This window comes from Apteryx mantelli, chromosome 3 (genome assembly GCF_036417845.1).
Source record: "Apteryx mantelli isolate bAptMan1 chromosome 3, bAptMan1.hap1, whole genome shotgun sequence".
NCBI lineage: Eukaryota > Metazoa > Chordata > Aves > Apterygiformes > Apterygidae > Apteryx > Apteryx mantelli.
Window position 1 is genome coordinate 114,721,238 of NC_089980.1, and position 14,005 is coordinate 114,735,242.

Below are 14,005 nucleotides of genomic sequence, written 5' to 3' on the forward strand. Positions count from 1 at the left end.
TAGAGCATATTTTTTTTAGCAGAAAAGTATAATAGGTACCTAATGTACTTTAAAATTCCCATACTATCTGCAAAATATATTATTTTTATATCATTTAGAAAAATAGTTTTTCATAACAGTTATGCCTATTTAAAAATGCAAAAAGTGTGTCTATAGCTTTGTATTTTCTTTAGCTACTGTGACTAAAATTAAACAGTTCTGGGAGATCAGCATCTGCATGAGAAATAACAATGACATTGGCAAATAATAAATATTTCATATTAAAATTGGTTAGTGAACATTGTTATATACATCTGCTTTTTGGCACATATCTGGTGAGATGGTAATCTTAGACTAAGTAGAACTGTTAATAACTAATTTTAAAAAAAAGCTTGACAACTTATGTTTACATAAGTAATTTCTAAATTTTATTGAAGAAATTCAAACTTTCCCTATATGGATCACAAGAGACTTCATTACGGGATTCATCTGAACACAGGAAAAAAATTACAGTTTTCAGATTTTTTTTTTTTTTTAAGGCCCATCTGGACAGCAGAAACATTATAGCTGCAAAGCTCTTAAATAGAAAACTGTGTGTGCTATAAGATCTATATTTTGTCATTGCAGCTATTAATAATTGCACTCAACTAGGGAAGAATTTTTAAAGCAGAATTTTATATTCAAAGTGCTCAATTACTGTATTTGAGTAGTGGAATAAGGCCCACAACTTAGCTTTACATTTGTTCAATTGTGAGCTTGTTTTAAATTTTCATTCCCCTTCAGGACAGCTGCCGTATTAGCTCTAAGACCCTACACATATCTTCCCTGGGTCTGGACATAAAACTTCCTTGCAATGCTGTTGAAGAGCAACTTACAGTACTTGAGGCTTGGGTTGAATATCACTGTGCTGAACAATAAAATCTAATTGATTGCTGTGTCCTAGAGCTTAATGTTCCACTTTCACTGGACTATGAAAGTTATATATCAGCAAAAACCTAGACATATAAGGAATTATTGTTCTTTCATTCATCAGCTTGAGAGCAGTAATGATCTTCCAGAGGAAGCATATGCTATCCAGAGTGCCATGGAATATTGTCGCTATTATGTTTGTCAAATATCAGAGCAATAATCAAGAAAAATATTTGCTAACACTGTTGAATCAATAAACCAGGGTATAATAAAGCTCTTTTTCAAAAAGCAGTTAAAAAAAAAATCTTGCCTTGGGTTTTAACATCCAGGCAAACACAAAGTATGTGCAAGTATAACACCACACTGGGTACACAAAAGAGGCTGGGGACAAAATGAGAATAAGTAAGAGAGGAACCGAGAAGGAGGTTGCCTTGGGAGAAAAAAGTTCTAAATTCTGGCATATCACATAAGCTGAATTATAATAGCTTTATAACTTTGGTGAAGTTATAATGTAGATATTTACTGATCTAGTCCCCCTAGCTCTTTGAAAAAGCAATGAGGAAAATGGTCATTTCTAGGGTGAGATTCATCTCAAACTAATGTGGAAATTTAAAATACCTCAGACAATGCACACTCCCAAAATACTTACTTCTCTCCATTGGCTATAATGGGAGCTTAGCTGAGATGGACGCTGCAACATTGCTGACAGCTATAATTAGATAAGATGAATCCCACCTTTCTCTCCTCATTTCACCAGGCCACAGTTCTTCTGAGCACGCATGTAAAATTCTACTCAGACAATTAGAGAAACTTCTGGTGTTACTTGAGAAGGTATGATATGAATCAGCTTTTGGAAAAATATGTCTATTTTCTTCCTAAAATTCCAATTTAAGGAGTCTAAGTACCATCCTGCCCCTTAAACTTTTATTTGTTTAGTGGGACAAATATAATGTGAAATAATTTTATTTTAAATTATAGCAGTTTAGTTTTAAATAGTTCGGTCATCAGCATGGTTCAATGTAAAGTCAGTAAGTACCACGAGGAGGAAATAGGACAGATAAACTTTTACCAGACTGTGAGAAGGTTCTGTAATGACATATCTTGAAAATTGATAGTCAATCATCTTATCAATTTAATAAGTGATTTTGAAAGTTGATGCAAGTGAGGAGGAGCAATATAGGAACAAAGGATTGAGGAGGGAGTAGTAAAAGCAGGAAAAGGAGATGCAGAAGAGACAGTCACATCTCATTTTCTAGGCAGCACCAAGTGGTTAAATCATCTCATCTCTGTGTGAAACTGCAGCTTCAGTGTGCCTGTTTCAGTATCACATGTCCCCTCTAACACGTGTAAATACAGATGCACAGATTTATGTCTATACAGATGTAAATCATGTACTGATATAAATCTGTACATTTACAGACATCTAAATGGGGCAAAGGCAACCTATGACTTACTCTTGATTGATATCACGTATAGTCTCACATATCTTAAGGATACAAGTTTGAAGTAACTGACTTCTAACATTCTTTTTCTAGGGATGCTCTTAAATATATATGTGTGTGTGTGTAGATGTCAGAGGACGCAGGAGTGGGAGGCGGACCCGGAGTAACGACGGAGTCTCAGTATGAGTATGGTCGTTCTCCCTTTATTAGAGCTTACACAAAGTATATATAGACAAGCAATAGGCATGTGCTAGCAATAGTTACATGATTGGCTACAGTTTCTGTCCACACGCATAAAGCGGATACATGATTGGTGCAAGGTTGCTGTCCACGCTCCGTCGACATTTATGGAACCTAGTTCCGTCTAGACTTGTTTACCAGTTTTGTGAATACCTTCTTTTGTAGTGCTCAAGGCCGCTGCAAGGAGCGCTTGCCTTGGCCTAGATTCCTTCCTCTACCCTGAAGACGGGATTGCTCATCCCAGTCAAAGCATGCCCTCTCTCGCTTAACCATTCCCCTAACCATTCCTCCATCATGTATGTATATATATATATATATATATATATATGTGTGTGTGTATAGATACACACACACACACACACACACTGTCTTCATATATTTGCTGCAGTCATCACAATCTGTCCCTTTGTAAACTACTTCCAAATATTTTGTCTATTAGTAAGGGATGATCCTTCAAAGTTCTCATTTTGACATATCTCTGTGGATGCTCTTATAAATATTTTAGCTGAGAGGATATTAATATGGAAATTAGTTCCAAACTGAAAATTATGGTCCTGTGTTTTCTTTAGCTCCTAACTCAGAGACTTGTTATCGAAGCTTGGTAAATATTTGTACGGTATTTCCAAAAGAAAAAAATTCATTAAAAGTATGTATACTTCTGTGGTTAGATGAATAAAGAAATAGCAGAAATATTCAAAACTGAGGAAAATTAAGTTTTGATGGAAAGTGTGTGTGTATTTTTTTTATTCTTAACTTGTTCTTATAGAGGTTTTTTTTCAAGTCTCATTTTATTTTGTTTACACTTGATTCAGCTTATTTTATTTATTATTTTGTTATTTTCTGGAGCAAATAACATCAAGGTTAATCCAAATATATACTGCTGTTTGGCTGAACACAAAATGAGAAAAATAGCTAAAATAGACAGAAGGATGAGGGTAAATGAATTGACAAAAACAAAAAAACAAAAAAACAAAAAACCAAAAAAACTCCAAAAAGCACAGATTTCATTTACTTTAATTCTTTCCTGCATTTTCAATTTCAGGAGAATGAAGTAACAGTAGTCTTCTATGATAAGAACAGATCATGTTTTGGTTATAGTCAAAACACTGTCAACAACCCTATAAAGGAAAAAAGCTTTGGTTTACTTGTTCACATAAATGTGTTAATTACTTTCCTTTTTCATCAAATCCATAATCAAAACCAGAATCTTTTGTTTACTCTAGGTATTTCTCTTAATTAAGTGTAAAATTATGTTGTAAAACCTGCACTTTGAGTTAAGTAATGTTTCCTAACTACTAGAAAATTTAGCGGGACACAAAAATATTTTAGAGGCAAACCTGTTATCAACCATTTTAATAAAACCTATCACAATCCCTTGATAGTGCAATGGAGGTTTCAAAGGATGTTGTGTCTATATGCGACATACATTAGATAAGGAATGCATCACTCCTTCAGGCATCTACGAAAACTGAATGTTTTATTATTTGTATATACAGTAGATTACTGTCTGTGTGAGGATATTACGGAATACAAAGCAAAATAAAAACACCAAAAAAAGTAATAAAACATGAAAAAGGTTATTTACTCTTCACAATAGTAAACAGCAAGAGAGCCTCCCCTGCTAGCTGTCATTCTGCTGCAGCCAGGCTATCTTCACACCTAGAAGGAGAGTAGCTGGCACAGTGATATTCTAATTATTTCTTGCATGTTTATCAGCAGAAGTGTTGTATCATACTAATGCAACTTTAGCTTTGAACACCTGGTCATGTATCTCTTTAAGGTGCTGTGACAGGCAGCACGCAGAGGGATTCCTGGGAATGTCTGCCTTGTTCCATAAGGCAGTGCAAAATCTAGTCCTGGAAGCAAGGGATGAGGTTCCCTGTGCAATCTTCATTTTGAACCCTCAGGTGTATGCATTATTATACAATTTTATTTGAAAAATGATGTTTTGTATGTTTGTTTGTTTGTTTCCCCATGGGATTGCTCTTTAACAGGTCTCTAGATGATTGATACTCAATGAATGAACATTTCATGTTTCCTTTAATCTTCTTCATTCAGTGCATGGCCTCAAATATTGTTTATCACACAGCATTCAAACCTGTCACTTCTCAAAGTGGCAACTGTTTTTAACCCCCTGATCTTAGAGGCTAAGGGCCTAACTAATGTCTGTAGTAGAGACTCAACACTTCTGCAAATCAGATCAAGTATTTCCAGCAAATGCCCAAATGACACAGAATATGTGCTTATGAAAAACTTGATGAATATCATTTAGGTTAGATATTAGTCTTTCTATCCAAGACAGGCTATCACATGGTAGGCCTTAGAATCAGCTTCGCAAAAATATAGCATTGTTCTTTTCACAGCAGAGAGGAGGAAATACAGGAATTCAAACGTACCTGAAGTGTTTGATTTATTTTGTTTTATTCCCCAAGCAATAAATGACTTCAGTTAAAAAGAGCTGAAGAGGACCTTCAAAGTTCTTTTAAGACAGCATTGGATAAATCCTCAATCAAGATCACTATATGAAAGTTTCTGAGGAGAACTGTGATATTAGAAAATGTGGCCCTTTGCCTTATCTGAATTATCCCTGTCTGATATTAAGGAGTTCCAAGCCTTCAGTCTTCATCTCATTTCAGACGTAAAATGTCTTTAACCTCTTCTGAAGAGAATTCAATTCAGATCAGATAGGGTTTTAGACATGACTTTGCTTTAGTTGCACCAAACAGGTTTATAGTTGAAATTATATTGAAAAATATTGCATATGCAGCAATTCTACACTGTACCCTCAGACTTTTAGATTTGCCCTTCCTGGAAGCTCTGATGGTGTCTGTCGGGAAGTCCCACCTGCACGTGATGAATGCCACTGAGGGAAATTCTTTACCTAGGGGCACTCCCTTCTGCGTGCACGTTGGGTTTGCTCAGCAGGGTTCCACAGTGTATCCCTGCACTTGGGAGCTGCTGTTGTAGTTAAGAAAGGCCTATGTGTCATACACTGCTTATAAGCTTGCTTTCCAAACCAGCTTTACAACTAAATTAGCCACTGAGGCATCTTTCAACTACTCACTGTCTTTAATTAAAACACAGATAGAAATGCCAGTCAAGAGTAAAGAACATATTCCTGTCTAGTATGCAATATCATAGAAATCATATGGCTAAATTAGAACTCTGATAAAATAGGTTGCTTAAAATATTGTTTCAGTTTAATGATCATATTGTCATTGTCTTTCTTAGGGTAACACAAAGGTTTGGGGCTATTTATCCATAACTCGTAGGGCTCATATAGATCTGAGGATATTTGTGTGCATGTGTTTTGGAAAACAGTTTGTCTATTAGGAAAAAAAATGAAAGATCTGCTTTGAATGTGCTTTTAAAATGATGTTCTTTTACTTCACGTACAGTCTAATTCATATAACAGTTTAATATTTCAGTCAGGAGTCTCACAAACACTAAAATCCAGAGCTCTGGAAATACAAGATAAAACGTTACTAGATGTATATTTAATTTCAAAAAGGAAAACAAAACCAAAAAGCACTATTTCTAGCTAAATTCATGTATTTGGAGAAGTGAATTATCAGTTCAGTAAGGTGAACTGCAGCCTAGATATAGTGAAAACTTTTAGATTTAGCATACATGCATCTAACACTAAGAGGTATTGCCAGAAGGTATTATCCTTTTGGTAATCCACATACAGTTTTATTTTTTCTTTTCTTTTAAATTATATTATACTAGTTCCTAAAGGTACAGCCAAATTCTAAGTAGTATCGAAATAGACAATGCCAGTTCATAGTTAGATATATTTAGAGTGCCTTCTCCAAACAATGTTTAAAATATACTCTTTAGGTCATTTTAAATCATAGTTTATAAAAGAACTCCATTTAAGTGAGATGTAAAAATATGAATAGGGTTAAATATCTTGACCAAGGCTTGTAAGAACTATTAAATACCTGTCCCAACATTTTGAAATATATAACTTCTCCTTTAAACAGTCCATTTGTTCCTTCAATCAAATCTGTTAAAGTAATTGTAAGTAGGGTTTTGCTATTCCTCAGTTTCTGAACAATCAGATGAAAAAATATATAAATGAGACCAGAAATTTTTCTCACGTAGTTTACATGATCTAATAAAAAAAAATGTTTATTAAGAATTTCTATATTTCAGAATTTCTATATTTCAGTATGTTGGTCTTACTCCACTACAGAAGTAAAAACAATTGAGCTATGATTCTAAATTAGCTACTCTGGCATCAGGATTCCTTAAAATGTTGGGTTTCCTAGTAATTCAAGATATGTAATAGAACACTGAAATTGCATATCTCTATGAAAAGGCATCTATTTCACTAAACTGATAAATTTCAGAGGTCAAAAATCTATTTCAGTTTTTGTCTTTTTAGCACTGATAATATGTACAATGTGTAAATTAAACTGTAGTACAGGCAGACATAACCTCATGCACATCACCCCTTAGCTGAGAATTTCTGATATTGATCAGATTTTGTTTTGTTTCAAATAGCAAACATTTTTGAAAGGGAGAAACTACATTTCTTGTAGTTCTCCAAAGTTATTCAAAAAGAAAAAAAGTCTAAATCTGAAAGTCAGAGTATAGCTGTAAGAAAAAGCCACCTGGTAAACTGTGACATGAACATACAGCACATCAGGTACTCCGTGGTAACTACCTGAGCATGTTCATATTAACAAATGGTGTGGTGCACTGATAGACCATGGTATGACACACTCTGGTCCAAGGGCCTGCTGCCCATATTAGACGCACTCTTTCTTCATAATACTAGTTACCTTGCATTTGGTTCAGTTTAAACTTCTTTTTGTTTGCTAATACAAAAAAAATCAGCTGTTGCAGGATAGTTATGTACCTATAAATTATCATTGAAGATAAGCATTAACTTGTGGTCATAACCCTTATTTTTCCTTTCTTAAGGCCTGAGGTTTGATTCCCTGTGAGGTAACTGAAACAGCAGGGAGTAGATGATGATGTTTTGTCATAATTTAACTTGCTTTTTTTTTGCTAATTGATTTGCCACACGTGTGTTACACACACACACGCACACACACACACATATGTGTGCACACAAAGAAAGTTGTTTTTCTACTTTAATTCACAAAAAAGTCATTTGGAAAGTTTGACCATAAAATGGCTAGCTGTAATGAAAAAAAAATTCTCACAGTATCATAGTTACTAAACCAATAATAAATCGAGACTACATTCCAGTGAATTGCTGTTGTTAAATACATTGTAAACAGTACAACAACATATTTTGGCTTTTTTTGGCTTTTTTCTCTTTAAAGTAGTCTAAATGTGAATTTTTGCATGACTTTTACATTAGATTCTATTTTCTTCTACCAGGTTGACTGGTATGAATCTACCTTCTCCTGTTATCAGCAGTAAGAACTGGTTACGACTCCATTTCACATCTGACAGTAATCACCGACGGAAGGGATTTAATGCTCAGTTCCAAGGTAGGAAATACATAAGTGCATCACAAAAGTCTTTTTCCTTTAAGCATAGCTGGAAGTGATGGTGGTAGGAATTTGTGTTTAAATACCAGGGACATGTTGCAAAGAGCTGATGGCTGTACTACTACTACTACTACTCTTACACTGAGTAGCTGTTATCAATGTGTGATCGGGCGTCTTTAGAGATTTACTTTTGACAAAAGTATCTGTGCTTCCCATATCAGTTACTCAAAGTATGTACTTGCTTGCTTGCTTTTTCTGTAATAAATTGTTTTGCATTCAGTCAGGTCTTTTCTTTAAAAACATGCCTGGAATTCAACTTGCAGAAAGCCTGTTCCACATATAGGCACTCCCCTATCAAAATGTTTTCTTCCTTCATTATTCTTAATCAAGCTCTTATCCTGAAGCTACATTCATCACTAGGAAATTTAGCTCCTCCTTAGCACAGCATAGACCAAATATCAGACTCCTGCATAGATTTACATATACAAGTTTAAAAGAAGACAAGAGGATGTCAATGTTGCTGTCACTTGCTGCTTACATTCACTTAGATATTCATTAAAATGCAGGGTTTTTTAAAATGGAATCTTTATTGATTTTTGTACTTCGTAAATCATCATTCAAGATCAAAGACATTGTAGTTATTACATTGAAAACAGAAGAGCTCTGTAAGTCAGAAATGCACTCAGCTTCTTACTTCATCTGTGCTTTTAAATTCTGTACTTACATCAACTGTTTCAACATTTTACCCCACATACCAAAAGCGTATTCAGCTTCTATGATTAAGTCATTTATGAGTTTAAAACTTCCTTTTTTTTCCATACACTGTAGGGCCTGTATCATTTTAGAAATTACAAAATACACTGCAACAACCATATGTTTCTGGTGACAATATGACATATGCATAAAATATGTGCAGAAGCATTTAACATACATAGTCCTTTTTTCTTTAAAAAGATGTTGATGATTATATTTAAAAATAAATATCTGTGCAATTGCATATTATTTTGGCAGTTCAAGGTGGGTATGTATTTTGCGATCTCTTGCACTTATAGCTTATTTGTACAAAGTTTACTGAGGATATATAATACCATTGTTGACAACTGTGAATTTAAATGTGCTACTTTATGTTAGTGCTATGTCTTAGACCTATAACCAGAGGTAACAAAACCAATGTGGCTTATCCTGCTGATACACCAGAAAATTAAGAACTGATAGAATAACAGAGGAAAGTCTGGGACACAGTAACGAACACTATAAACTACTTCTCTGTTCTTTTTCAGTATATCTTATCTCTAATCAAATGCTCACCATGGAATTAAATCTTTAAGGAAATATCTAGGGAGATCATTAGTTCAGCTGCATGTCTGTTGCTGTGCATAATACATCAGACGTTTTATTTGGATGTAAGCCTGAAACTTGAATCTTGTAGAATACTGCACACAGATGACAAATAGAAGTAGCTTATTACATTTCAGATTCTTACAATTATGGAAAATTCCTTTTCTCATTTAAATTATCCCTTTAACATGCAGGTTGATACAACTTTACTGTATTAAATGCAAACATACCTGATTTTAATGAGTCACAGCTATATAGAACATCTTAACAGGGTCAATAGCAAATAAATAAATTCCTATGTTAGTGTTAGAAACATTCTAAACTGTGACTTAAAAACTAGGAAACAGTCTTTCAGCACTGACTATACATAGGATGAAAATTCAGAGCACCATTCAAAATTAATTTATCAAACAGCTTTATCAATTCTTTTTATTACATTTGTACTTGAGAAATAAGCAATACTTTAGGCATTTTATGGTAAGCAGAAGTGGCACTGATATTCATAGCTGACAAAGCCTATTAGTATTACAAAATCACAGAACATGAAGGGACCTCTGGAGATAATCTAGTCCAATCCCCGCTCACAGCAGTCACCTAGAGCAGGCTGCTCGAGGCTGTGTCCAGATGGGTTTTGGATATCTCCAAGGATGGAGACACTCCACAACCTCTCTGGGCAACCTGTTCCAGTGTTTGACCACCCTGACAGTAAAATAGTCTTTTCTTATGTTTAAGTGGAATTTCCTGTGCTTCAGTTTGTGCCCATTGTCCCTTGCCCTATCTCTGGGCACCACTGAGAGTCTGGCTCCGTCTTCTTTACGCCCTCCTATCAGATATTTATAAACCTTGATGAGATCCTCCCTGAGCAAGGCTAAACAATCCCAGCTCTCTCGGCCTCTCCTTCTGTGTCTTTGTTTTCAGCAGCTTATTAAAGCTAAGAATCAACAACTTTGACTGATGTTTCCATTTTACGTGTTTTTCTCAAGTAAAATAATTTTTTGAGCCTGTCAGGACAAACAGGCAAGAATCCTATGAAATATGTGACCTTGTTCCCCAGCAGAAAATCCTGACTATGACAGGATGCCTCTAAGGTCAGACTGTATCCAGGCACAATTTTTAATTTTGTCCTACTGGCAAGTCCTGTAGTATAGACTATATGACCCTGGAATTTCCAGAGGAATTCTTTCCTTATGCTAAACTATGTCTAACAGTTTAAGCACACTATTGCAGAATTCCCACATATAGTTGGGACAGAATTATAGTTGAACTCTCCTGTCTATGAGACAGTTAAAATAAAAACACAGACTTTCTGAAGCAACCACTAAACTGTAAACACGTCACCCATAGAAGAGTGTCAGTTACCAATCTGTCCAAAACCCAAGGATCTTTATGATTCTTCTTCTATTTTCCCAGATTTCCTGGATCTTGGCCAATGTCTTTCAGGGAATCTAGTATTCCTCTTTCTTAAGTTCCTTTGACTGCTTTTTTCTTTTGCTTCTTCCTTAGAAATAATGTTCCCTCTAAAATCACCCCGTGTTGCCTTTTTGTGCTTGCTTGGCTTTTTCATTCATAAATTGATTTTTGTGTGTGTGGTAAAGCTGTACAATCATGCTGCACAAGAGTAGCTGTCTCCATTGTTTCGGGGAAACTCAGGGAGTCAGCAATTTTGATTGACCTTTGCAGACCTTAGATACTAATTGAAATGAGCCCATTACACCTTTCTAGATGGTGAGTTATTACATGCTAGGGTCCTGATGGCAAAAACTTTTTTTTAATAGATATCAGGTATAAATGTTATTTACAGAACAAAATTACAAAAAGATATTCCTCCAAAGGGTTGTAGCTTGTGCATTTAGAGACTGCAGCATAATGCAGCACCTTGTCAGTATACAATAAAATTTCCAAATACTGAATACCCAACTTTACAAATGTATTATATGTTTAGTATTTTTAATACCAATCTATTTGTTTTGATCTTGCGTGTCTGTTGTGTTTTCACTGGGAATTAGGATGAGAAGGACTGGAACTCCCCAGTCCTGGGAGTCATTACAGGTAATGATCCCTCCCCTAGGCATATCATAAAAGAGTTACTCAACCTTTCTTTTCACATTCAGACAGCAGCTGCTTCTGGCCCTACTCAGTCTGCATCGTTTGGGCAAATACAAAAGAATGCCTATTTTATATATGTCACTGAACTGTTAATTCATTAGTATGAAAGCTTCTTTGGAAATGTTTGTACTTTGAAAAATGTATTTGTAGTACTAAATTTAATCACTTCTGTGGAAGAACAAGCACATAATAACAAATTATAAACTTAATGGACTTAAGTGACAGACTGATAAAAGCCAAAAATATGCAGGTTTAACTCAGTTTTACATGGTTGAAAGACAGATTGAAGAAGATTAAAGTGCCATTTTTTGCTCTACTATTTTGGGCTGCCTTTAGAAATAAGATATTTAATCTTGAGACTTAAGTCTTGTTCCCAAAAAATAGTAATCCTCAAACTAATGGAAAATGAAGTAGTACCTATTGTTGCTTACTCTTTTGAGACTAGTTTAGAACTGGCCACTCTATTCCTGTGGAGCTAAAATTGTTTCTTTTGTTGGAACTCATCAGATTTATCACAAGACAATAAATTCCAAATAATATTAAATAACAATAACATATGCCAAGCCCATTGCTATTTCATTTGATTGTCTAGTTGTGAGATTGCTTCAGTTACTGGGGAAAAAAAAAAAGCTGAAAGGCGAAGTGAATGGTGTGAGGCAGTTGCTGAATCCAGCAGCCCGCCAGAGGCGAGGCTGGTGCAGCTCCATCCCCCAGTTCCAGCCATCCGTGAAGCTGAGCAGGTATTCCCAGCACACACATACACCCTACACACACACATGCACACACACACACACATACACACACACACACACACACACACAAACAGGTCTCAGTCAACTCCCAGGTCCTCACGCGCCCCTGGGTCCCAGATTGCTGCAGCTACTCACCGGATAATCCGTCACAATCCCCAGCTGCTCTTCCCCTGCACCCCATGGTGAATCCCGTTCCTCCGAGGCAGTCCCCCCCTCACTGTGTGAGATGACTTTTTCCTTTCCATAGGAAGAATTTGGATTTCAGAGTTTTTCTATGATTAGCAAAATTGGCTGGACAAGCAAATTCACTGTGCATAGTTTTATATCTAATTGGTAGTTCTAATATTTTAATAAAATAAATTCTAATAATTCTGTTTGTCAGTTCGAAAAGCAAACAAAGGAAGGAAAATGAAATGTTTTGGGTTGTTTGCTAGAATTAGCTTTGGTTGATTGGGAAAGGCTAAGTTGCAGCAATAAAGTAGCCAAAATAACAAGATAATAAACACGATGTAATTTGATATGAACTGAAATGAATAATTAAAGCAATATATTAGAATTATATGCTTGAATACATTAACTAAATATAGTTTTTAAATGCTTGGCAAGAGGAATATATAAATAAAACCATGTAGTATAAAAGGTATAGCCGGCTGGTGGGTCTTTGGACTTTTCCTTGAATCGTCTTTATTGTCTCACTTCCCTCAGGCCAGACTAGAAGGTTAAAAGATCTTTGAAAAACGAATAGATATAGTGTGAAGGGTTTTTTTTCTCCTGCCATTTTGTTGTGTATCTTGATCTTTTGATGTTGATTTTAGTTATAAAAAGGTTATGCCTCAATTTCCTAGTAGACCTGTGGTATTTCTGTGATACTTTCAGAGTATCTGGTCAGAAGCAGACCTGGTTTAAATAGTCTTGTCTAAGCTGACCACCACCAGCAGAAATCACAGTCTAACAAGTGCAGGCCTGCTTTGCCATGCCTGCATCATACCAGCAACCTATTTAGGTGAAATTCTAGTCTCCTGGAAGTCAGCACCCTCAGTGGGGTAGCTGGACTCCGTTCTTGGTCTCCCTTGTTCTGTGATGACACTGTCATCAACGAAAAAATGTTACATCCACTCAGGTGTGGGCCTCTTTCTTCTCACCCCTCTGCCCTCATCTATGCTGATGTGAAAAGCTGCTTCCCATATCTTCAGTAGGAAAAGTTGCAAAGCATGTGATTTGGCTTCTGCTTCTGCTTCAAAAATACATCAAAAAACCCACAGAGGTCAACTAATTAAGTATGCTGGTTTTGGCAAGTTAGCAGAAAGGTTCAAGGAGGTATTAGACATTTTGATCATTATGCACCAGAAGTTATCTGTCTGCTCTGTTTGATTACCTTGAATAATTCAGGATTTAACAAATAGATAATCCTGAAGTCAAACAATGAATATAATAGAGGCTGCTGTAATAAATCTGCACTAATGGAAAACCAGGAGTGAAATAATGTATAATAAACTGCTAGGTAAAGTAGATCTTTTCAAAGAATTTTTATAATTCAGTGAGTCTGCAAATGAGTGCATATCTATCTATCTATCTTTCCTACACATTATTTAAACCATTAGAATTGGTGTTTGAAATAAGGCGGAAGAATTTATGGTATTTCCTCAGTAGATGCACACATGGTACTTTTAATCAGGCATTTCAATGAATATTGCCATTCATATCAGAGTAAATTTAGAAAAGAAAATTAGTAAAAGCAATTAATAAAGTCAAAAAGCTAAAAGAGGCC

At 35.4% G+C, this 14,005-nt stretch overlaps 1 protein-coding gene across 1 annotated transcript in view; it reads left to right on the top strand.

Annotated features, from left to right (window-relative positions):
• CSMD1 (CUB and Sushi multiple domains 1) overlaps positions 1 to 14,005 on the top strand; it is a 1,279,784-nt gene that overhangs the window by 746,585 nt on the left and 519,194 nt on the right. The window contains exon 6 of the mRNA XM_067294827.1: positions 7,929 to 8,041. Within this exon, the coding sequence (XP_067150928.1) occupies positions 7,929 to 8,041 (113 nt within the window). The remainder of the gene's footprint in view (positions 1 to 7,928; positions 8,042 to 14,005) is intronic.